We start from the raw sequence: 25,521 nt of genomic DNA on the forward strand, positions 1-25,521 counted from the left end.
GTCTGTAATTTTGCCCTGTCATGAAGGTTACAGCAATGGGGTCATACTGTCCGGAGCCTGTTCGGGTGGGCTCTTTCCCGGGGCCTCCCTGTGGTGCCTCTGCACTGCTGAGGTGAGGACAGGTCGTGACGCGCACCGCTGGGCGCTGCTCACACCTGGATGTACCCAGGGTGTGAGTCTTCTGCCATGCGGGATTTCTGGGGGTACTCCAGTCTGGGGATGTGGCAGGTCAGAGCGCCACCCGCAGCCGTGCTCAGGGTTTCGCGTCCCTGACAGTCCTACTTTCACTGTGTGAAATGTCCCAGCGTGGGTACGCCAGGCTGTGTGCTAGCTGTAGGTTTGTTTTCTTGACACTGTCCCACTGTTTCCCAGAGGGCTGTAGCATTTGACAGTCTCCCCAGCAGTGTACGAGTAACTCTGGTTCCCACACCCACAGCAGCGCTTGGTGTGGGCACTCTCACTGTAGCCATCCTCAGGGCTGCGTGGTGAGACCCCACTGTGGATTTAACTTGCATTGCCCCGGGGTTGGTGTTGCCGACATGTCTTCGTGGGCTGCTTGGCCATGTGCTCGTCTTCCTCAGCGTCGTGGAACCGCCAGCAGGCTGCCCAGAGCCCTTGCTGTCAAGGCAGAATTCCTTCCCAGCAGGAGACGGACACTTGTACAGAAGAGGGGCTGTCCGCGTCGGAGCGACTTTTCACCAAGCAGCCAGGACACACAGGAAGGAGTCAGGCCCAGCTGTCTCGGGAGGTCCCACTGCCCCTTCTCACAGGGACATGGCTCTGTGACAGCCAGTGGGGACCGAATCCCGACCCTGCTAACACAGTCTGTGGTTGCCCTGCTGGCCTTCTGCAACTAGTTCCTTGAACACCTGTCTTCTATTTTCCACTAGAGTCTCAGCACCTGGAGCAAAAAGTCTGTGTCTGATGATCCCTTAATTCTCACAGTATTGGCACATGGGAGGAACTGACAATTTTTCCCTGAATGACACAGACCCAACTCTCAGAAAACCTGGTTTGGATTGGGCCGAGTGTCTCAGCTTTGTCTAGAACGGGCAGAAGTTAGCCCCTGATCCTGCAGGTACACGGTGTTGCTGAGAGTCGTCAATGCCCAGCCTGGAATGGGGAGGCCGCTTGGGATTCACCGGCTTCCAGGTCCATCAGAGACACCAAGGAAGGAAAGAAATTCCTTTTCTGCCAAATGAAAAATATCAAAAAACCAGCAGGGTAAAAATGCATTGGATTTTCATGCTTTTAAGAAGGGGGAAAGAGAACCGAAGTAGAAACTAAAAATGTGCCAGCTGGCTTTCCTGAATAAGTCCTTAAGTATGTCCACCATCACTTCAGAGTCACTGCCCCGCTGAAGTGACCTCGTCTTTGACACGAAGCCACTCTCCTGAGCCATGTCCTCGCTCTTCCTGCTGCTCTGAACTCCGTCTGGACTTGGGAACAGAGTCTGCCCTCACCTGCTGGGCTGTCTCTGAGTTCAGGTGCCCTCTGTTCTTTTCTGTGGTAACTGTTGTATCGTCTGCTCACTGGCAACATCACAAGATGCTGTTAAAAGGAAAACACAGACAGTGAGATCATTTTTGAAATATTTTTGAGATCTTGCTTCTTTTCTCCCACCGTTTTCCCTCCCTCCTTCCTTTATGTCTTTCTTCTTCATCTGCTTCCCCCCTATCCTCGGTGTGAGGAATACCAGAGAATTCTCTAGATGTGCTGGCCCTGATTTGCTGCAAGGCAGTAACACAATTTTCCATAACATTCTGTGGTTAAGGAGGAGGGACAGATGGCTGTGTCATTATGGACGGTGGTAAGCAGTTGATTACTTGGAATCAAAGGTAGGAAATTTCATGAGTTGTTAACAGCGAACTCTCAGACCTCTGTTCTCCTTACAGCAATATGCAACATTTTCAATTAATAACTTTATTTCAGTTAACAAAGTATGCCAATCAAATTGGCACATTCCACGAAGCTGTGAGAAATCACATTTATGTTTGGATCTTCTTTTAAAGAGTTCCAGCAGGCTCGACAGGGGCTGAGGCCCGTCTGTGGGCCCAGTGTGGCCAGTGACCACAGCAGCCGAGGATGCGGGCAGCTCATCCTCAGGGTAGAGGGGGAAGCTTCCTGAGAATTACCCATCAGGAAACTGTGAGAGGACACACATGGGGACATGGCAGTTACTGTCATGGTCACATGGGGAAAGCCAACCTCAGAAGCCACCTGCACCGAGTGTCTGCAGGGACCTGCCTTAGCTGGAGGAGCAGGTGAAACTGAAGATGCTTCGCGCTCCCTGAAGTGATGCCTGAGTGCGCCTGCCGAGAGGGACAACTCCGTCTCTCCTTGCTGCTCCCGCTCCTGGGAAAGGTGAGCCGGGACGCAGCTCAGAGCAGGTGACAGGGAGAGGTGCTCAGGATGGAGGAAGACCAGGTGGCGTGAGCCCTGGCCGGCAATGAAGGCATTTAGTGCACGAAGCAGTCCCCTAAACGTGAGCACATTTTGCTTCATGAATGACCTTACTGCAAGCACTCGGATTGCTCCCTGCCACACAGGATAGAACCGCCCTCCCAGGGATGTTTGGTTTGTTAAATATGGAGGAATTCTTCTCTGTCTCTCTCTCTTGTTTAAGATGGAAATCAACACACCAGCGCGTACCCAGAAGAAACTGTCCACGGTCATGAATGTAATTCTTGCCCCGGGAATGGGAGGCTCAACTGCACTGAGGTGTGTGTGTGTGGGGGGGGGGCACCCAGGAAGTTCCCCATGGAAAAGGACACCGGAGAGCCTGGCATCTGGAGTTCTCCCTGTCACCTCCTCTCTCATCCTCTCGCTAGAGTCGTTCATCCTGTGGAGCCACGGAAACCTGCCCTCCGACTGCACAAGCCGCCTGCCGCCCAGCTGCTCACACCCTGAGACCCTGCCTGCCCTGCTCCCCATCACCCTTGGCCATCTGCTGTTCTCTCAGCTTCCAGTCCCTCACCTGCAACAAGGCCAGTGATCGCAGCTTCCTGGTTGGGAGCATGAGTTTGTGGGCACAACCCCGTGAAGCATTTCAGGCCAGTTTCCGGCACTGACACCAGGTGGTTGTGACGCTGTGGTTGTCATCACCATCGCTCTTTGGATGGAGAAACCAGTGAGGGTGAGCCTCAGGGTGTACAGGGGAGTGTGGCCGGGAGGACAGACAGGGAGCGATGGTCGGGTAAAGCTGTGAGGGTGTGACGGCTGGTGCCCTGAGCCTGCACTGTGACATCAACTCTCTGGCCCAAAGATTTTTGTCTGTCTTGTGGTTTTAAAAATATTTATAATCTCATTAGAAATCTGAGTAAATGAAAAGGGACCCTCTTGCTGGGGTTTTTTTTTGGCCACATTTTTTCCCCCAATTTACAGAGGACAAATCTGCTATCTCTTTTTGCCAAGCCCTCTAAAACTGAGATGACAGAGATGCCCGCCATGGCTACGCACACATCTATGGCTCCTTATGTTTGCTCTGACAACCCTCCATCGGAGGAGTCACCGTATATTTTATTTTAAAGAGAAAACACAGCTTCAAGAGGCATGAAGGAATTTTCCAGAAGCAGAGCAACACGAAGGCCCATGGAATGTGGTCCCAGTGGGAGAAGAGAGCTGGCCTAGGCTAGCTTCACCATCAGATGAGAAAATTTGCCAAATCAGCTCACAAAAAGGTGGCAACAGGCTTCAGTTCTATTTTGCTTCAGGCACATGTTTGTGTGTCTGCAGGTGAATTTCTGGTGCCCACTTACCCCATGGCCATGCACACACACACACACACATACACACACAGAGCTGTAAAGTGGGTGGTCTCTGTGAACAAAAGGTTTGCCCACAAACCTCAAAACTCACCCGTGCGGAGTTTGGCGCGTTGATGAAAACCGACTTTTGTCAAAGTCCTCCAAGTCCCCCTCATTGCTTAAGAGAATGTATTTTTCCTGCTTGCCTGCCTCCTCATTCTTGTTCCTACAAGTCTTGATTGGATAATCTCGGAGAGTCTGCTCACAGTGCAGGGTTGCGGTAGGACTGTAGGATCTGCGCCTACCACAACAGGACGGGAGAAGCTTCGGGCAGGGGGCGGAGGCCTTAGCTCCCCCACTTGGTGTGGGGTCGAAGCCCACTGCTGCGCTGGCCCTGCAGGGAGGGCTCCCGGTGGGTGTCAGCGCACCTGCGCAGGCTGAGGAGGGCGGGAGGGAGAGAGCGAGCTGGTGGCCGGAGACAAAGGACTCCCATGGGGGAGGGGCATGGAAACCACTATCTACAAATGTTCACGCTGTTTGGTGACTTTTCATTGAAGTTATTCTTTTATCTGAAATTGTTAGTTAAGAAATCTCAAAAAGGAGAATTGTTTAAAAGGGGGAACCACCATGGCATCTTCAGATAACCCACCCTGAAGACGGATTTAATTCTGTAGCTGGGTTTCTGGGCTCCAGCTCAGGAGAGCCCAGTCTCCTGGCTCTGGGACGACTTTTCTTCAAGTCAGAAGGCAGTTCTTCAGACAACGCTTGAACTCCTTATTCTCATTGTCTCTCTGGGAAGAACTTCTGTCCCATTGCTCCTTGATCTTTTTAGAGGGTCACGGTGACTGAAAAATTTCAAGTGTCATGGATACAGTTTTTAACTCTTTCCTTGTAAAGCCTTCCTATCCTGATCTGATCTGTAAATTCACATCAACTGTGTCTTGGTATCTTATCGGAAACTTGAACTTTAACATGTGTTAAAGCACCACTTTGGAGCCCTCACGTTTCTGGCAGGCACTGTGAGAAGGGCTTCACGGGCCGCAGTCCACCAACTCCTCGCGATGCCCCCGAGGGGAAGAAATGACCGTTTCGTGGTTCATGTGAAAGTAACGATGGGCTGAGCTGGGCCCAAGGAGCAACAACGTGTCGAGAGGGGCTATTAGAGAAAACAAAGGGGAAAGAGCCAGAGAAGGAGAGGCAGGGAGCTGTAAGGACAACAGGCGAGGATCGTCTGCGTGCACCTGTGAGAAAACGAGCAGCAGGAGGACGTCCTGTAGGCAGCGGCCAGGCCAATGGCGCAAGGATTGAAAAGGCTCCTGGAATGGGAACCAGGAGGGTCCTAGAACTCTTCGCAAGAACAGCTGATTATAGAAATGAGGTGGAAGCCAGACCACGGTGAATGAGAACTGAACATTGTATTTATTAGTTAAGATCCTTGCAGGAAACATGCTTGGTTCAAATCTGGGTAACGGGAGGAGAATTTCATGCAGGGGAATTTATAAAAATGAGGTGGGGAGTAGAAAAGCTACAAAGGCTAATACAATAGCTTAGGACCTAAACGCCAGGCTCCGTCACCACTCCAAACCCCCGGTCAGGACAGGACTGGTCACCAGAAGCAAGAGAAAAGAGAGAGAGGCAAGCATTTTGTCAAGACGCTCAGCCAGCGAGCAGCAACCCGGAAGGTTGATGGACTTCTTCATCTCTCTTCCCTTCCGCCACGTCCGCCTGAGGTTCACGTGGGCAACGCTCACCTGGACGCAGGAGTGAGGGGAGGATTCCCTCCGCAGCCATAGGACGGATGGTAACATCCGCCCCAGGTCTAGGAGAATTCATCATCTTCTCTCTTTTGTACTGCCCGTCTCAGGGATTAATAGGTAAAATTATATGAGACTGTATGATTAAATGACAAGTGGTGTAGAGTTTTTGACTGGGGCGTTTAACGAAATTCTCTTGGATGCGCTACATACTTTCACAGTCACACTTATCCTTCAGGCTTCTGACAGAAGCTCCTCACTGCGTGCGCATGTGGCAGATGTGGATTTTCACTGTCGTCGGTGCTACGGAAGTTGGGCCTTTGGCCCAAAATGCTGAGAGTCATTAGCTGGAAGACGAGTCTATACATGTTCTTAATCTCCCAAGAGACATGTTTCCCGGGCTGAGAGCATGTCTTCTTTCCTGTGATCGATTCCTCCCAGGTTCATGTCAGTTAACGAGACCTCAGCCAGCATCCCAGAATTCCCAGAATTCCCCGGGAGAGCAGACACCAAGGCCTGGCTGGGATCCATGAGGTGCCTGCACCCCAGCACTGCGCACAGCCCGCACCTCGGGCAAGTGAAGGGAGGGTCCGGAAGGCAGTCGAAAGTTTCACTTTCTGACAGAATCTGTCTGTGGCTCCTGAATTTAAATGATAGATTTTCAATTCCACTTCCAAAAAGCTGAGACAGATTTTTGTAGTCGTCACACAGGAAACTGTAAAGATTAAATAAAGTTTGCAAATTGCAGGTTGAGAGGATGACAGCTGCCCTTAGTGCTAACGGGATACACAGCCATCAGTGGGACCCCAGCCGAGCCAAGCAAAGAAGCTTTGAGCGCAGTTTCTCTAACACCTTCAGGGCACCTGTGGAGTCCCCAGCAAATGGAAGCTCTAGGAGAGGGGGTTGCCTGCAGGCCTAGGAAGAAACACAGCCCCAGTTTCCACCCACAGTTCAGTGCCTGAACCTTCGATGGGAGAAGCAGCACACTGTAGAGAGCTGGCGTGGAGGGAAGTTGTCTGACCAGAAGTGGCTCTCCTGAGAATTACACATGAGCTCAGCAACCCCTTCTTTCATCTTTGGGTTGAGACTACCTCTGATATTATGCTAAGGCAAAGAATAAATTTACAAAGTTGTAAAGGCCAGGATGAAGGGAAAAGAAGGGAAGGGGTGGGAGAGCCTGATGAGAAATGAGACATTTGTAGATTTTCAGCCATTGAAGATCACACACGAATTCCAAAACCCTTTCCTGGGTTAGCAGCAGAGCACTTCCCTCAAGCAGGGAACGTAAGAGGCCATCACATGTAAGTAATTGAGATAAATAATACTGTCATGGAACGCGAAAAAATGAAAATTAATGCCAAAACATGCACGATGAACAAAAGATCAAAATTCTAAAGACATGAAATGACCTTGCACTTGCAAGTCCCTGAGAGGCTCACGGAGGAAGAGGGCGCGGTGCAAACTGTCTGCGGCCAATTTCACTCTGTCTGCAGAATTCTAACCAAAGGAACATGAAAGGATACGGCCTGCTAAGTGTCCCCAGCTGCTTGCTTACACACAACGCTAAGTTTTATTTCGAACAATATCGGCGAAGCGAGGTCCTGTGAAGACATTTCGGTAATGTGAAGTTAAAGAGAAATTATTCAAAACTGCCATGCAGTCACGAGAAGGTGTCCAGTGTGGCAATGCTGTTGGTTAAAAACAAGCAATCTTGAAATTACTAATGTGTGTGTTCCCATTAAAGCCAAAAAAGTGCCATTTAACATTACATTAAATTTGCTTTGGTATAAATAAAATACAGTTTAAATGAAGTTGAGGTTTAATACCTGCTGTTTCAAAAGTCTGGATGTTAAAAATTAAAAATTTTTAAATTTTACACTGATGTTAAAATGATGTTTCAATGTTAATATATTTTTAATTCTATATATACATTTCATATTAAAATATTTTAATATTTTAAAAGGTTTAAGGAGATGATTTTTAAAAAGATTTTATTTATTTATTTTTAGAGAGACGGGAAAGGAGGGAGAAAGAGTGGGGGAGAAACATCAAGGGTTTCAGAAAAACATCACTTAGTTGCCTCTTGCTCGCCCCCAGCCCAGGACCTGGCTCGCAACTCAGGCATGTGCCCGGACCAGTAACAAGCCAGGCACCAACCCACGGAGCCCCACCAGCCAAGGCAGGAATTCCTGTTTTAATGTTCCCACTTTTGAGTTTTACTATACTTTACTCCACTGGTGAACACTGTAATATTGAAAAAATCACCATAAAAGTCAACAAAACCTGTATAGGGGCCTCTTCCTGGCTTTGGGGCCCCTTGATGGTGGCACCCCAACTCACTTCCACAGCGACCCCAAAAGGTCCAGTGGCACCCCATCCTTTCTGTGCTCCCCTCTCTGAATCTGACAGCATCTTGTGCAGGAACTATCCTGAATCTATAAAAACGACCAAACACACTCTAATTCCCAGCTTCAAAGCCCTCAGTAAACGGATTCTTTGTAAAAATGGCTTCACTAGAGTTTTTGTGCGAGAGTAAAGCAGAAAACTTGGGGGAAAGTGTAAAAAAGGCAAGGTTCTGTGCTTGGTACCTAAGGCTCCGGCAAGGCCCAAGCAGAGCTCGGCGTTCAGCACGCAGGGCCACCAGAAGAAGGTGTTTTGCTCGCTATTAAAGCAGCTCAAAATTGCTCAGGGGGGCCACGATGCGACTGTGCTTCTGTCTTGAGGCCCAACACACTGAAAACGAAGGCTTAAGTCTGCATTTCCCAAACCCGACCTTCAGAAAAGGCTGCCGGCGCGCCCTCTTGCGGCCAGCCTGGGAATGGCGCATTAAGGAAGAAGCGAACGAAACTTGGCAGTAATTGTGTCCGCGACGCCCCCTGGTGGCTGTCGCCTGGCTTACCGGAATTCTCAATGACCCAGTCTATTGATATTCCTGGCTAGCGGCGGGAGAGATGCTCTGCTCCCTCACTGCCTGCTCTCTTGCAGGGACCTACTTTGGATCCATAGCTGGGACAACCGGAGAATCTTTAATCTTTGGAGACAGCTGAACACTATCCCCCTTCAGTCATGCCTACGTGACAGAAAGGACTGCAAATTTCCTTGGAAAAGAGGGACTATCACTCAAGTGCAGAAGACAAATCGCACCTGTTTCCACCATCTGATGCTCCAGCAGATCTTCCAACTTTTCGCAGCACAACACAGCCATGCTGCATGAACCCTCCCTCGTCCACTGCTCTGTAGCCCGGTCACAGCCTCGACACCCAGATCAGACAGAAGAAGAAAATCTGGCTGGTTCCTGCTTGGGAATTCTTGTTTGGAAGTATGTCCAAAGGGTGCAAAACTACCTGAAGAACAGAAACACAGCTCCTGGGCCCGGGAGGTTGTCAGAGTCGAAACCGAAGTGTTCCTTGCCTCCTGTAACAATCATCAAAGCAAAGTCAACAAAGGAACAAGAAAGTTATATTCGTAACTGTCTCTACTCAATGCACTGCTCCCTAAGCCCCAGACAATGTCGACTCACATGTCTCTACCAGCTGAGATACACGTGAAACAAAAGTCATGGGGTTATCCTAAAAACATATAATAGTAAGTCTTGAATTTGCAAAATTATGATTAGAGTGAAGAACATGATCTACTTTCTTAAATAAATAATATAATGACATAATTTTCTTTATCTTCTTATGTTTTTTGGCAGAGTTCAGGCGGAAGCACACACCTGAAAGGTGATAGGTAATCAAAGGAAGATACATTAAAGTTCAGAATTGAAAGCTTTTCTCCTTCTTCTGAACTGCGCCACCCAGAATTAGTAGTAGAAGAGAAAAAGATAAAGGACAAAAATGCATTGAAATACTACCCACAATTTCTAGAAAGACACATTGAAGCATTGGTGAGGTCCTCTAAGGCAAAGAGTCACGAAATGCTCCCACACTGGTCTCTCTCCCTGCTATCTGAGACATTCACACAGCTCACACGCAGTGAGGAATTAAGCTGATTCCTCTTACCTCAGCACCTATATCTTCATTGTAACAGTGGCATTTGCTCAGAGCCCCAGTATCCACATCAGCACACATAGAAACAGACCCACCTGCAATGGTTTTGAAAAACAATGAGCTTCCACTCAACTTTTGCTCTATCCCTTTGGTTTTGTGCTCTGAGTAGAAACCTTGAAGCTGAACCCACAACAGAACCAGGCACCTGTGCAGGGGGGTGGTAACGGGGCTGTACAAGGGGGTAAATGCAGTCAGTAAAGCAGGGCTGGGGAGAGGATGGGAGGGAGAGTACCAGGTGTCAGGACCAGGCAATAAATAGCGCGTATCTTTCCCACGCCATGCTAGACGGCCCTTCTCAGGTACTCCTACCCACTGCTCTCGCTGCCTGAATATAAAAACCAGTTATAACTCAGACCTAAGTACTGAACGCATTCCATATTCTCCAGGGCTCTTTTAATTCTATGGATTCTCAACTTTTGAGAGGCATTTTCTGGCTAGTGGTGGAACTTCTTTGAGGCTTAGTAGACAAGTACTATTCGGAGATAGATTTATATAGAAAAAAATAAGGATTTAAGTTTCCAGAATAAATGAACCAAGAAGTTTCCTTTGATAAGAATTTCATAAGTAAAGAAAAAAAGCAAATTTGGTAACAGAAAAACTCATTTCCTGGGACTCATTTCCCAGGAATTGAATTTTGTAACATTTTCTTACTTAATACTCTGACGAAAGATTTGCTGAATTGAATTAAATAAATTCTATGGCTGAAGCAGAAAGAAGAGCTATTTCCCACGCCCTCAGCCCTATGTGCTGGAGGGATCCAGCACATTCCCCAGTGAGAACTGTGTCAAGGAGACCCCAGGTCTCTATCCTCAGTTCTTAATCTTTCCTGCAAAGTTGTCACTAAAGACAAGGATCTCGTGATTTCCACTCAGACACCTTCCCAGGCACAGTCACTGTGTTTCTTCTCCTTCAGGTAGAGACGGATACCCTCAAAGTACCTCCTAGGGCGGGGCAGTTCTTGCCTCTCCCATCTCCGCCCCAACAGGGTCCAGAGTCCCGGATGTCTACAGAGTCCCTTGTGCAGCTGGCTCAGCAGGGTCGTACCCAGGAGGCGGAGGTACACTCTGTGAGCACAGGTTGCAAATCTGCTGCCGGTGTCCTATGTAGGACAGAGACGGCCTGGGCCTGCTGGACCTGCCTGCCGTGCACCGGTGCCTCGGGGAATCTGAAGTCTTTTCCATTCTTAAGAAAGAAGGACGGGGAGCTTCCCCTCATTAGGCTCAGAAGCAGCAAGTCCTCCCTGCTGAGCAGATGTGGTTGTGTGAGGCAGGCCTCCGTGTTACCAGCCAGGGCTTGGCCCTGAGGGCCAGATGTAAAGGGGGCTTGGGGACAGGCTCAGGGGCTCACCCTGGGACAAGCTGCTAGGCGCCCACTGCCTCAGAGTTGAGGAGACTGCCTGTGAAGAACAAAGTGAGGGGAGGGGATGAGAAAGGGAGTGAAATGGCGCCAGCCGCCCCCAGGGGGAGAGCCCGTGCTCTGGGTCCTCTGTCCGGAGGCTTTTCTCACTCTCTTGCAGGTGGGAATCTAGGGGAGGTCTCAGGGGGTTTCAGGAGAATAGTCATCGGTTCTCCAGGTACGCCCTTTTCAGGGTCATGGTCTCCACTGATCGGTCAGTGACAGGGCCGGGGTCTTTAGTCAGTGCAGTTGGTTCTGGTGTTGCCCACCTGGTTTTGCTGCTTTTCTGGGCCTGGAACTAGAACACATCTGAGGCCTCGACGTTGTCTCCAGGGAGGAAAGGCCAGGGGAAACTGGGGGTGAGGTCCCCGTTGCCCAGTTTTGGCCCCTGCCCGGCACTGGGGCCTTCCGCCCTGGGGACCATCTGCATCTGGCTGTGAACTGTGGCCATTGTGCTCAGCCACCTGTCTCAGTTTTCCTGTCCCACCGCCATGGAATTGTCCTAGTTCCTCACTATCCTGCTTAAACAGCCCAGACATCCACAGGGGCCACAGCTGGTCACCACCAGGGCCGGGAGGGAAGACAGTGGGAGGGCCGTGGGCCTGGCAGGGCTGGGCGTTGGGTCCACAACCTCCGACCCTCGGTTCTCTGATGACCATCTTTCTAAGCATGGCCATTAAATTGGGAACACAGTACTTTTCACTTTCCAAACATTTCCTTACACTTTTCTGTCCTGTTTGCTTTCGTTTGCGAGTTCCCCGTGTGGTTTGAGAAGCCACCGTCCATGCACACCATCGATTTCGCTGTTTTAATTTCCCTACTGACCTTGCGACATGTCGGCACAGACAGACACGCATCAAAGGGGAAACGTGTGTCCCACAGTCAGAGACGCATGTGGGTGGGTAAATACTCACACTCACACACAACTTTTCTTACATAAATATCGCTCTCCTCTGTATCAGAAACAAAATCGGGCCTTGAACCTGGGCCACCAGTTGCCCTCCTTTCTTGGGTATATTCCGCGGGGCACTTACCAGGGCATCTACGGTCAGTAAACTCCTTAGAACCAAGGACTGCGTTTTGTTTACAGTTTCATTCACAGCAGAGCCTGAGATTTTGTAGTGAATGAGCTTCTGGGATGTTTCTCTTCCTTCTGGCCTCACTGGTGCAGGTCCGTGTGGTTATGCTTCACTGGGGCCACTAGGTCAGGACTTAAGATAGGCAGTTGAAACATTTTATATTTTAGAATTCCATGAAGTTTAAAATATGCTTTGATCCCCAAGTTAAATTCCCTTGTCTTCTCTTTATTGGTACATGCTATTGTTCTTGTTTTGTTTTGCTGATTTTTACCTACACTTTACCTATGTGGGAGATAGATTTCCTGATTTAGTTTTAGTTCTCAACCTCAGGAAGTAATTGTCCCTGACTATCATACTCAGTGCAATTTGGTTACCTGAGCATCCCAAAAAGCTTGTGATTTTCATGAAGTCGGTGCTGTCTGTAATGCAGATGAAATATCAATTTGATCAGGAAGAACGCAAATAATGTTAAAGCAAAATGCATTTTTCCCCAAGTAATTTGCTATTATTATTCATGTCATGTCAGTGGAATTTAAGACCAAACTACAGTGTGCTTTACATTTACAGTGTAGAAGTTTGAACCTGGAGTCCTGGTCCTGAAAATGGCAAATCTAAATGATAAATGAAATACGTATGTCATTCATTTGAACAGACTGAGCAACTGATTGAAGTGGTATTTGATTGATGGGACGGAAAATGCTACAGCGGAGTTGTTGTAAGAACGTTAGCCCCGGCCGGTGTGGCTCAGTGGATTGATCATGGGCCTGCAAACTGAAGGCCCACCAGGTTTGTGCCCTGACTGATTCCCAGCCAGGGCACAAACCTGGGTTGTGGGCCGGGTCCCCAGTTAGGGGTATGTGAGAGGCAGCCAATTTATGTTTCTCTCACACACTGGTGTTTCCCTCTTTCTTTCTTCCTCTCTCTCTAAAAACAAATTTAAAAAATCCTTTGTTCAAAAAGAAGAACTTTAGCATACACTTACACTGCGGGTATTAAAACGTGGAGTAAGAAGAATCTCAGTTTAGCAGCTTCGGGTTAGGACTTCAGGGCTGAGGGAGGGGAGGATGCACTGAGACTGTGTGTGGGATATGCACCTGGTTAATAACTAGGTCCTTTCTTCCACAGCAAGGGACATATCGGCGCAATTATTTCAGTACCTAGCAGACTACAACATTTTACCTATATAACAGGAATAAAGTTAATACCTCAGTCAATAAGCCAGTAAATCTTATGTTGGATGAACCTGAAGTTCTGCTGCATGTTCAGGCTATAGAATTATCTTTCAAGTTTATATATATTTTTTCCCATAATGCATTCATTTCCCTTTGATTTAATCATGTGTATTTTAACATAAGCTATTTTAAGTGTAAACTTCACTCCTAAAGAGCATCGGGTTCATTCCATCGGTTCAAACGAACTCAGACAGACATCAACCCAAGTTGAACGACTATCATACACATGAACAAGGCGACGGCACTACCCGACCCAGAGTGCAAGTCAGTTCCATCCGTGAAGGCTTTTGATGCACGAACATAAAAATACTTTATTTTAGATGCTTTCATTTTTAAGGTGTGTCAAAAAAGTATTAAATGGAGGACATTTCCAACTTCCTGTTGGGCTATGATATGAGGGGTGGACAAGTGGAAGTGTGTAGTGGTGGCTTTGTAACCAGAAACCTTTGTGGTAACATGTGAAAGTATAAATTAACTCCAACAAACTCATTATTCGCTGCGTCCTTTGGCGTGAGATTATGTGTTGTTATTTTCAAAAGCTGTTCTGTCTTTATTGACATGGAACAGTTACTGGCACCGATTGTATTTCTTATTATGAAGCCCAGTTCACTTGTCCCTCACGAAAACAAAGCCGCAGAGGATCTTCTCTCTCCCTCTGTGTACTGTACACGTCTGAAGCTGCGTGCGTATTTTTGGTCAGTCTGCTCTGAAGCAGATTCGAGAGGCCTCACCCAGTTTTCAGCACTTGGTTGGTTTTATAAAGCATCTCAGAAAGCAAACACGGCACTCCGGGGTCTGCCAGAAGTGGTTCTTTGACGTTTCATTTTCCTGAAGGGAACTGCTTTACTCATTCAGTGAAGACTCTTTGGTGCAGAAATAGAGAGTTTCCAACAGTTCTGCAGAAACTGCACTCTGGTCTCTAGACTTTGTTGCCCGTAAGTTAATTGAACCTGTCGCCCAGCTTTCACTCTTCATGACTGAGGTGATCTCAGAACAGAAACGGGAGGTAAGCTTTCCTGTGCTTCGGGTAGGAGACAAACTTGCTTTTGTAAAATCTGTGGCTGAGGAAAGCAGACAGGGCCTGGCTGAAGAAGACACATGTTACCACCAGCCACCAAGTTAAGTTGTGGAACCCAAAGATGACAGCCATGGAAATGTAGATCATCAGCTCTGCTAAGTAGTTAGGGGAGGAAACATACTCGAACCAGTCTCCGAAAGGGATTCGGTGGTTACAGTGAATGACCGCTCCTGAAATGAAAAAAGAAAACCTCCTGAACAGGTGATGTTGCAAAAAGGAAGTCTGACCATCACTCCCTACTCATTTATGAGGAGTCTTATTTGGAACAGGGTATGACAGACCTGTGTGCAAACCACCCATCTGTCCCACTCCCACTGTCTACTACGCATGAAAAAGCCACGTGCTCAGGCTACACTACCAGCCGTAAATAAGCACTAAAGGAAAGCCCATCACGCCATCCATCCTCCACAACAGAAATTAGGAGTTCAGGCTTCAAAAAGCCTAGAAAGGTCTCCTCTTTTCTTCCCCCTCCCAGTCTTCCCATCAGCGGTCTGTGCAAAGCCCAGGGGAAGAAAGGCCTCCTGGGCCAATGAGGTGGAACGTCCCCCCAACCCCCCACCTCCCTCCCACCAGGGGCAGAAGGCAGGGGTGAGTGTGCCTGTGGGCTGGGCAGTCCCTCCCGAAGCTCTGGGGCCAGCACCCAGGCTGCAGGTGGCTGGGCGCCAGAGCAGAGTGCCAAGGGCACCATGGCAGGACGGGCGTTTAGAGAGGGTCATTTGACAGAGTACTAGTTGAAAGGAGTGGTGTGGAAGTTATAATCAAAGGAGGCATTGTACTTCCAGAAAATTTTCAAGGAAAGGTATTGTAAGCAACACTTTGGTTTGGACCCTTTGGTTTGGGCTCCAGCGGAACGGCTGAAGAGGTTCAACCAGTCGCTGTGAAAGTTGGAGATACAAGTTCTCCTTCCGGAAGATGGAGGCACCAAAGCAGTTCCAGACAACAAGGATTATTTCCTTTTCTAGTCTTTTTTTTAATCCTCACCTGAGGACACGCTTTTATTGATTTCCGAGAGGAGGAAGGGAGACAGAGCGGAAACATCAGTGTGAGGGACAAACATCTATGGGTTGCGTCGGGTTCGCACCCTGCACCCTGGGTCTGTGCTCTGAACTGGAATTGAACCCGCACCTTCTGGTGTCCAGGAGGCGCTCCAACCACCTGAGCCACCGGCCAGGGCGGGATTATTTCTTACTGAGAGATGATGACATTCTTGGAAAGTACGTGGACTGAAATAAATCACTACAGAAGTGGCATCACGCGAAGTTGCTCATTCCACTGAAATTCTGAAACTTTTCACCATGAAAGTAATTTCCATATCTCTTTTATAGTAAACTAATGGTATCCAAACTAATGACATCCAGTGTCTCATAAAATTGAGTTTCACTTTACTGATGTAAACGTAAAAAAAAAAAAAGCGCTCAGACTCCAGAGTGAGACTGCACAAGTTCACCTCTTGGCTCTGTACTTACTAGTTACATAACTTGCTTAACCTCTCTGTGCCTCAGTTTCCTCACCTGTAAAATGAGGATGAGACTATACCCACTTCAAGTGAGTACTGTGAAGCTGTATGAAAAGCACTCAGAATAGGGCTTGGCATGAAAAGTCAGGTTTTTTGCTTTGGCTATAATTATACTAACTCAGCATAGTCATACTAGTGCTCATACATCAGTTAGACACGTATGTGCAAAGCAGGCCCCAGAATGTGGGCACAGAGTAGAATCATCAATGCTAGGACTAGTGGGGCCAGAAAGATCTTTGAGTATAATGCTCTCATTTCACAGACGGGAAGATCAAGACCCAGAGGGGTGTCTTACCAAAAATGAGTATTTGGTGCATTAGTCAACTAGTTCGGGCAGACAGGAAGGGAAAAGAATGAAGGAACACGGACAACGAACTTCTGAGGATTAAAAGCCACACGCAGTGGCTCTGCAAGGTATCTTACCTGCTTTATTTTTCCGGAGATTGCCAAGAATGGCGTGGCACTTATACTGATGGGCAGATGACCAGATGAACATCATCATCCCCAAGACATGGAACCACCGGGCTTGCACCGAGAGGTCTTTCCCTGTCACAGAGACTGCGGACAAAGAATTATCCCATTAGCCAGAGCTGCCCAATTTCAGAGCTCGGGGAACTGAAAAATCAAGCAGTCAGAACATAATTATTCACTCATTCTGTTCCTCATGACTATAAAACTATCCTGACAGAATTCCCCAAGTACAGGAGGAAGAACACCAAAGGAGAGTCACTCCTCAGCCAGGGAGGCTTCAATGGCCCCGGGCAGAGAACTCCACAATGACACACTCTCTTGCTCCTTCTTCAAATGCTTTAAGCACAGAGTTCAGCTCTGTCTCTGACTCCTGTGCGGGGAGATGGCTTTGAGCTTTTATTTCTTAGCCTGGTCTTGTGCCTTCTTTCTTACATTCTACTGTCAGGAAAACACTTTCTAAAGCCCCTCCCCGAGTTATTATCCTAAGCCATTGTCAGTGAGAGCCTGAAGGCGGAAGCTGACTTGATGGGCTCTGCCAAGGAAGGAAAGCACTGGAAGTGGAGGGTAAGGGTGGGGCTTCTCAAACAGGGGAGAAATGTCAGCTCCCAGATGAAAAACAAAACAGCATCCCTTTCTGATTAGACGGGACCTAGTCAGATTGATTTAGCTGTAGGAAAAGACCTCCTCAAGGTATTATCTTCCTTTTCCTTATCCAACTATCTGGAAGAAGGGAAGAATAAATTTGCATTCTTTGACCTACATGAACCTATTTCCCCCTCACTCCAGCACCTGGCAACTAGCATTCTATTTTTCTATGAAGTTGGCTTTATTTTTATTTTTTTTAACAAAAAATATTTTTATTATTGTTCAATTACAGTTGGCCCCACTTTCCGCCCACTGCTCTCCCCTGTCCAGCCCACTCCACCCCGCCTCTCCCACATTCAATCCTCTCCACCGCGCTGTCCTCATCCATGGGTCCTTTATAAGTGTTCCTCGACGTGACCCTTCCCCTTCAACTCTTGACCTCACTCCTCTTTCTCTTCAGACTCATTCCATGTGAGTTCTCCGCCTTCACTCCCATTGAGGGGAACCTCACATCCCACTTCTCCATCCTTAGACTGGCCCTTCACTTTACCATCTTCAGTGAAGACATGACGGATGGGGCAGGTCTACTTTCAAGCTTCACCTGAAGAGCACCTCCCACCCCCCAAGACTCAGGTGACAGCCCCCAGGGACCACTCACCATTCCTGCCATCCATTGGCACCTGGCTCAGCACCGTTAAGCCGACGAGGACATAGTAGGCAAGTCCAAAACAGTACTGCACGACGTGCATCACGCTGCTGGAAAAGACGCTGACGTAGAGGCACTCGAAGAGCCGTCGCCAGCTGTGTAGCCACAGAAACACTAACACTAAGAATGCAGACAGTGCCAGCTCACCACCTACGGTTCAGAAAGCAGCGCATTCAGCATTTGTCTTGTCAGGATTAATCCAACGTTTTGTTTTTATTAAACAAAATTAGAGCTAGGAAAGGACCCTAGAAATCATCCAGTCTAACACCTTCCTTTTTTTTTTTTTTTTAGCAGTGGGGAAGTGGGCCAAGGGAAGTTAAAAATTTGGCTCAAGGTTGCATGGCAAGCTGGGACAAAGCGGGGTCTCTCCCAGACTGCGTGGACTTGACTGGGAGGTCTGTGCAGGTCTCCGGTCCCTGGCACTAACACTAATGAAGGTGGTCAGGAAGGGTTCCGGGATGACCTCTGAGAAGCCCCACCTGGTAGGAGCCCCGGGGTCAGGGCAGACTAGAGACACAGGCACCCACAGAGACATAAAGGGGGACAGTAACTGAGACGGGGAGAATTATGCATTCCTTTCCATGTCAAAAAAAAAAAAAAAAAAAGAAACTATACTTTTCAAGGGCTGTGATTCCTGAGCTCTATCTTCCTACCTGCTCTGACCCCTCTGACCCCAAAAGTCAGAAGACATGCTGGATTTTAAAATGACAAAAAACTCAGATTTTTAAAATGGGAATATCACACACATACACACTCCATAAAGATACAATAAGATTACAGTTTGATGAATTGTTACCCAAACCACCCAAACCAACCCATCCCACCCATGTAACCAGCACCCAGATCCAGAAGCAGAATGCGGCCTTGTGTTCCCTTCCAGGTACTGCCCCTCCCTCCACCCTCCCAAAGGTAAGCCCTGTCCTGACTTCCAACAGCTTGCATTAGCTTTGCCTGCTTTTGTATTTTAAATATAGCAAAACCTGATTTAAACTCCTTAGTAATAAGTTAAAACAAACAACCAAACAAAACTCACAACCAACCCTCCAAATACCAGAACCCCGGCAAGTCCCACAAAAACACCTGAAGAAATGACTCCACTTAACTGATTTCACTTACAGGTGGAATCTAACAAACAAAATAAATGAACAAATAAAACTGAAGCAACGGAAACAGACTCACATGCAGAGAGCAGACTGGCATGTGGGACTGGGTGGAAGAGTTCACGGGATTAAGAACTAGAAATTGGTAGTTACGGAATAGTCACGGGGACGTAACGGACAGCACAGGGGATACAGTCAGCAATACTGGATGTATAACTATGTGTGGTGCCAGGTGGGTGCTGGAAATATCAGGGGACTCACTATGGGAAGTAAATGATTGTCTAACCACTATGTTGTGTACCTGAAGCTAATACAAAATAATCATGAATGTAAACTACAATTGAAAAATAAAATTTAAGGAGCTTTAAAAAATTATCATCAGAAAAACAAAACAAATGAAGAGATGAAGCTTGCATGTGTTAGGTGGGATCCCCTCCCAAGCAGGATTTGCGCCTCTCTCCCTTCTGCCTGTCACCTTTGCGACAGGCTCCCCTGGCTACGGAGAAAAGCACTGCTCCCCGGGAGCCAATGGTTTGCCGCTGGACAAAGGGCAGAGGGAGCACTGGAACGATTGGTTTCTAACTCTGCCCCTCACCTGCTGCCTGACGTTAACGGAGACCACTTTACTGCTTCCACCTTCAATTCCTTATTTTAAAATTGTTCTTCATCTGAGACAAATTTAACGACTGCTTTGCAATCATTTGGTCAACAACTACTTACAGTCAATTTTATCATAAAACCAAAGCCTTATGGCATAACATTTTTAGCGGGTGGTGAAGAAGTCATTTTCTATCAAATTTCTGGAGTTCTGAGACATGATTTTGGTTGGTCTATATAAATGATAAATGCTTCAAGGCAAACACGAGGGAATCCTCAAAGCTTTTCCCCTAAGTCTAAATTTATCAACAGTATGAAAAATACCAGAGGGAGAACAGCCAGGCCTGTGTACAGCCCAACTTGCTGGGAGGTCAGGAACAAAGAGCTAACTCTTAGCTCTGCCCAGATCTCCATAAACGACTTGCGGACGTCCCCTTGGGGATGACCAGGACCTGTGCAGCACTCCTTTCGCTCTCACCTGCAGGGAGGAGCCTGAGAGTGGCTGGAAAATAGAGAGCAGCTTCCTGCAGGCAGGAAAGGCAGGAACAGGACCGATGCTGTCATTACCTTGGGCCTGCGCAGCCCCGAGAATTCGGAGTAGCGTGTGGAGCCAGTGTGGAAAAGGCACTCCCAGGAACAGAGACTGCGTAAGGCACCACAGCAGGAAGCCGTTCCACAGCACGGAGATGATGTAGAAGTGAGAAAAGTACCTGCACAGGGAAAGCAAGGTAGGTCACCATCAGGGCCGGGCCACTTGTTATGCAGACAGACAACTCTTTGGTGTCCGCCTCCTCTTTTCCCCATCCCCGAAGTCTAGTTATGCTTAATAGACCCCATTCCTACAAGTATTCAGATTTCAAAATTTCCTTTAAAATGATGGGACCCATTAATTCATAGGAAAAAGAGGCCCCCTAGGGTTAACAAGAACACGACTGATCCTGTTAAACATAGATGGAAGTTCAATGAGCAATCTCTCTAATGTCTGGGTAACTGTGTTGGGCTCAAGTTCCAAGAGAGGGGGCTCCAGGCACTGGCAGAGAGAACCAAGACTGCTAACACCGGCCAAGTCTATGAAAGACTCCCAGATCCTGGGCAGTCCTGCTGCAAGAGCCGCACAACTGTTCCACAAGACAAGCGCAGTGCCCGGCTCTCAGGGACGTGCGAAACCTACAGGTCTTCCAATGCAGAGTTTTTCTAGCGCTGACCTAAAGTACCTAGATGACAAATATTAACTCATAAAACCAGGCATCACTCCTGCCGGTTTCAGCTCTCCTACAAGTACAATGCCTACTTTGCAATCAACACAGTTACAAATGAAATAAAAATAAAACCACAAAACCACTGACAATTGCAATTAGCAATGTTAATTCAATGTGAAAGATGTTGGTTTGCTGAAACAAAATCACCTAACAGGGCACAGAGGTTCATTTGCGGGCCACTTACTGTTTTTCTCTATTCAAACGAACTCAGAATCATTCTGACTTTGCAAAGTGCCTGGAAGTCATTTGGCTTTTCCTGGTCTTCAGTGCATCATACACATATTAAGCCACCCCCGGTCTCATTAGACTGTGACAAAGTAAGATGGCCTGGAGTCAGAAGGATTAAATATAAACGCTGGGTCTCCTCTTCCAGATGAGCCAGATTTCTCTTGTACCAGAACTCAGAACACCCCCAGCCCAAGCCCACGACCCAGTCTATCACTGATCGAATCTGGACATTCCATAGTAACCTCCCAGCTACTGTTATAAACGACATCGCCGGATCTGCCCTCTCTGAGCCTTACTGTTATTCCTAATTCTGATCTTCTCCAGGCTCAAGAGCATAGTTTCTTCAAAAGTCCATGCATCAACTAACAAAGAGACTCAGACAGACAGAGAATACACTGACAGCTGTCAGAGGGGAGGCGGGTTTGGGGGCTGGATAACAAAGGTGAGTGGATTAAAAAAAAACAATATAAATTGCATAATGCTCCCTTCCCCATCCTGAAGCCATAAATGGCTTTCCAGACACTCAGAATAAAATCTAGTCTCCATCAAGGCCTGAAATGCTCTGGTGAACAGGGAACTCCTCTCCTGCCCCACCCCTCCCTACCCATCCTTCCCAGCTGGGTCACTGCCAGCACCACCGGTCTTGCTCCTGATCAAGTAAGTAACTCTGCCGGATTTCCTCTGAAGCACTTACGAGTACCTGAAATTCTTTTGCTTGTTTTACAAGAGTTGTTTATGTGTTTACTGTCTGTCTTACAAGAACAAAAGCTCCAAGGAGCCTAGACGGGCTCCTGGCACAGGGCAGTACCTGTGAACACTAGTTAAAGGTGAGTGAAAGAGAAGACGTACCACCTACAGTGACTCTCAGAGTAAGCACTGAAGTCAGTTAATAAGCCGATTAAAGCTAAAACCTTTCTAAAAATTTCTTTGAAAAAATATTGATCAAGACGTTATTATCTGTCAGGCACTGAACCAGGAATATGGTTAACACAAGACAAGCAAGGGTTACCGTTTTTCTCCCGTGGACTGACTCCTTCGGCAGTGTGGCAAAGGCTATGGGCTCCTTTACGGAGGAAAACAATTGTACTGGAATACAGGTAACACCACTACTAAAAACACATTTGTGATATAGTTATACATGTGTTTCTTAATTCATGTATCAAATAACAAGACCTAGTGGGGAATAACTATAGTAGTCTTGCTGTGATGGAAATGTTTTGAGGTCTCCAGTATTTTTAATGTATTGGGTTGGCTAAAAAATTCATATGGTTTTTTTCGTCAAATAAAAGACACGTTTTTTCATTTTCACCAATAATTTTATTGATTTAGATATTTTGAGTATGTTGGCTATCTCCTGCATGGTATAATATTGATTGTTCTCAGTTAATGTCTCGATTTGATCGCTATCAACTTCAACTGGTCCACCTGACTGTGGAGCATCATCCAGCGAGAAATCTCCAGCACGAAACTTTGCAAACTGCCTTTGACACATTCGATCAGTCACAGCACCTTCTCCAGACACTGCATAAATCTTTTTTTGTGTTTCAGTTGTACTTGTATCTTTCTTGAAATAATAAAGCATAGTATTCTGAAAATGTTGTGTATTTTCTTTGATATTAAAATAGCTACACCAAAATTCATCAATTTTGGTAAGTTTTTTTTTTTAAGGCACACTAATAAGATAGCTGTCACAATACAATCTAACAAAATTGTTTAGAATGAAGTCAAAGACAGCTAAGTGTTACTAGAGCTATCTCACAAAAAAAACAAACTCTTTGGCCAACACAATTAATATTAAAAAAATGTCAGAAAATTGCAGGTAGTGCTAATTCTACTGTGGTTTGTTGACTATACTCACCATTAAAGAAATGCTGAATTTCAGTTAGAGGTTTGAGAAATACAGATGTACTTCTTCCCCAATTCGAGTTTGCCCTAAATGCTATCCACCAACTCACTGGATCACTAGCTAGAAACCCCGGGCCCCAGTGGGGAAAGTCTGGACTGTTCTCTTTGCCTCTGGAGCGCAATTCAATCGCGATGTTTCCGTAACGTTTTGAAATCTTAGAGACAGGAATACTTCCATATACACTATGCCAGGCAAGAGCACTGTGCTTGACGTTACATATTTATTCAGACTTTCTGGGATATCAAAATCCTAGGAACCAAGACCGAAACAAAACAAACAAACAAAAGCATCCATTACTTAAAAAAATTCTAGCAGACAGCGTAATGGGATCAAACATGCATTCCATGAACTGACTTAAGGTTTTATTCTTGCCTCCTCAGCGGGGCGAAAAACCCAAACAAAATTACCTAAACATTCTTTATAGGTGCAGAAACCTGACTTACAGCTGCCTATTTCTAAGTGTAAAACTATAGGTTTATTTTCACTTTTAAGAGTAGTATTGAATTCTGCACAAGGAAAATATGTAAATAAAATATCTTGGCATTTTTGCCTTTCGTGATTGGCCTGGATTTGCTGTACCTTCTAAAAGAAATGTTTGTTTAAACTTAGAGAAAAAGCAAAACAAACTTCCACTCTAGAATTCTGGGAGAAAAAGGAGTAAATTATCTAATAATCTAGTAGAAATTACAAGAAGCCCAAAGAGTACTAACTGCTGCAGTAATAAATGAGGGACAGGTACACTCTCCGTCTTGGCTGTGACATAAGGACGGACGGGAGTAGTAGCAGCTGGGGTATAGGAACCAGAGAAATAGGTAACTGCAGAGAATGACTTGAAATGTGTCCTTTAATCCAGGGACACTGGTACGTCTTTCAAAATTCAGAAAAGAAATTGTTGGCATTCAAACTCTCTAAAAACATTTTTTCCTCACTTATTATAACATTAAAAAATGACAATCTGGGAATGCTCTGCTAGAAAGTAGAAAAGGACAGGATAACAGGTAATCTTCACTTAAAAAGAGCTTTTAAGAACTAGGAGGTTTAACCAACTTGTCTTGAATACTTTTTCCTAGGGCCTCATTCCCTTTAGGGTGCCTCAGAAGGATCGAGGTCTCCCTACCCAGTGTAACACCTCATGCCTCTTTCTCCCACACTCAAAAGTAGGGGCTTTATCCCGTCTCAGAAGCCCAGTTGCACTTAGCCCCCTTGTCTGCGGACCTCAGGCGCGGCCTGTGAGAGGATTAAGCGATAACTAGGGTACTTTAACACATCAGAAGCGGCATCACATTCCTCCAGATTCCTTCCTAAATGCCAATTTAAGATGTGTCTTAAAGATTAAAAAATAAAAGCCACTGCTATATTCCTACCCTCTCGAAATGTTGGCTGACTCCTACTAGCTATGTTCTGAATTCAAGTAAAAAAATAAAATCCCCAAACCCAAACTGTAACAACTCTGACAATTTCTGAAAGAATTCTGCTTAGGCCCTAATGGTTTACCCTTTCGTTGGTTTTGGTTATGAGATCTGTTTAAAAGTCAAATGGAGCTTCGGGATCGAGCTTGCCTAACGTGTGCCATCATCAGCAGTATGCTCTAGGGTCATCTGCTGAGGTCGTTAGGAGGGTCCGTGCAGCCCAGGAGGTGGGGCCAAACGTGGGACCAGCATCTCGCCCTTTCTTCTGACTGGAAGGGTCAAGGATCCGGGAGACAAATAAGGAAACACAGACGCAAAGGGCGAGCCTGACTTTATTTCTGTGAGTTCTGGCTACTTCAATTTAGATTATGAGCCCCTAGAGTGCAGGGAGGGGAAAGGGGAGAATTTGGAGACAAAGGAGACTTGAATTTGCCGCCTGGAGACCAGGCCTAAATTCAGAAACTCATTTCCGCCGAGGGAAGGACTCCATATGGCCACAAGTTCACGTTCCTGCGCGCTTCATAGAGCGCGCGGCTCAGCTCTTTGATGACCGCGGGCACTCGGGGCATTCCACCCCCAGGGCCACGAAGCACACGTGGGCATGGCTATGCAACGCGGCGCACCCGCAGCGATGGAGAACCCGCTCCGGTCAGCCAGGCCCGGTGCGTGCAGGCCCCGCGCCCGCCTCTGCTGCCCCCTGCCGGTAGCACACGCCGGGCGCCCCGGGCTCTCCGTGCCATGGCAACCATGACTCACGCCCCGGGAGCAGTTACCTCTTGGGGACCTCAAAGAGCCTGCAGACGGCCGGCCGCGGTGGCCCTCCAGACTTGGTTTTCCCATAGCGGATCAGGTCCTGGAAGAGCGCAGAGCTGGGGAGCACGCTGGGCGGCACGAGCTGCAGCAGCAGGCTCAGCAGGAAAGCGGCAGTCAGTGTGAGCCACACCGCGTGGAGCGGGCTCAGCGTGGACAGCGCAGCCCCAGCCCACACAGCCATGGCGGAGCGCCCGCCGCCGCCGCTCCCCGGGCCTGCCCCGGCGGCCGGCGCAGGGTCGGCCCCGCGCACGCCGCGCACGAGCCCTAGGCCGGCGGGACGTCGGTGACGCAGCGTGAGGTGGGGACGCGCTCCGCCCCTCCCGGGACTCGCTCAAGCCTGCAAGGGAGCTCCCGGGGCTGCTAGGGATCGCGGGCACAGGTTTCTCCGGCGCTGGGCTGCCGCTTTCTGTCCCCAGTCTCACTGTGGGATTCCTAGATGGAACCCCGGAATAAGATTCAAAGAAGCGAAACTGACGAGACCACGTGCCTTCCAGTCTTTCATCGCCGCATTTTTTTCCCCAATGGAAACAATCTTAAATGTTCCATTTTAGGGCATTTAGCTACATTATGGTACAATATCACCTTGGAATAACATGCA

General features: G+C 47.5%; 1 protein-coding gene and 1 pseudogene across 3 annotated transcripts; one reads left to right on the plus strand and one right to left on the minus strand.

Moving 5' to 3' along the window:
* Positions 1-4: 4 nt before the first annotated feature.
* Positions 5-25,183, minus strand: SRD5A3 (steroid 5 alpha-reductase 3). 3 transcript variants are annotated; one of them, XM_053923110.1, is made up of 8 exons: positions 24,884-25,183; positions 19,876-20,018; positions 17,564-17,761; positions 16,273-16,407; positions 11,979-14,503; positions 9,502-9,584; positions 8,645-8,914; positions 5-1,551 (listed from the first exon to the last, which is right to left on the minus strand). In XM_053923110.1, the coding sequence occupies exons 1-5, from the start codon at positions 25,102-25,104 to the stop codon at positions 14,244-14,246; spliced, it is 957 nt and encodes a 318-aa protein (XP_053779085.1). In that variant the 5' UTR covers positions 25,105-25,183; the 3' UTR covers positions 5-1,551; positions 8,645-8,914; positions 9,502-9,584; positions 11,979-14,243. The 3 variants fall into 3 exon arrangements, with proteins under 3 accessions (XP_053779085.1, XP_024429463.2, XP_053779086.1); XM_053923111.2 differs by lacking the exon at positions 5-1,551 and adding an exon at positions 4,942-6,215; XM_024573695.3 differs by lacking the exon at positions 9,502-9,584 and having other exon boundaries at positions 6-1,551; positions 8,645-8,844.
* Positions 15,020-15,560, plus strand: LOC128780723 (10 kDa heat shock protein, mitochondrial-like; annotated as a pseudogene).
* Positions 25,184-25,521: the final 338 nt, after the last annotated feature.

This window comes from Desmodus rotundus, chromosome 4 (assembly GCF_022682495.2).
Source record: "Desmodus rotundus isolate HL8 chromosome 4, HLdesRot8A.1, whole genome shotgun sequence".
Lineage (NCBI taxonomy): Eukaryota > Metazoa > Chordata > Mammalia > Chiroptera > Phyllostomidae > Desmodus > Desmodus rotundus.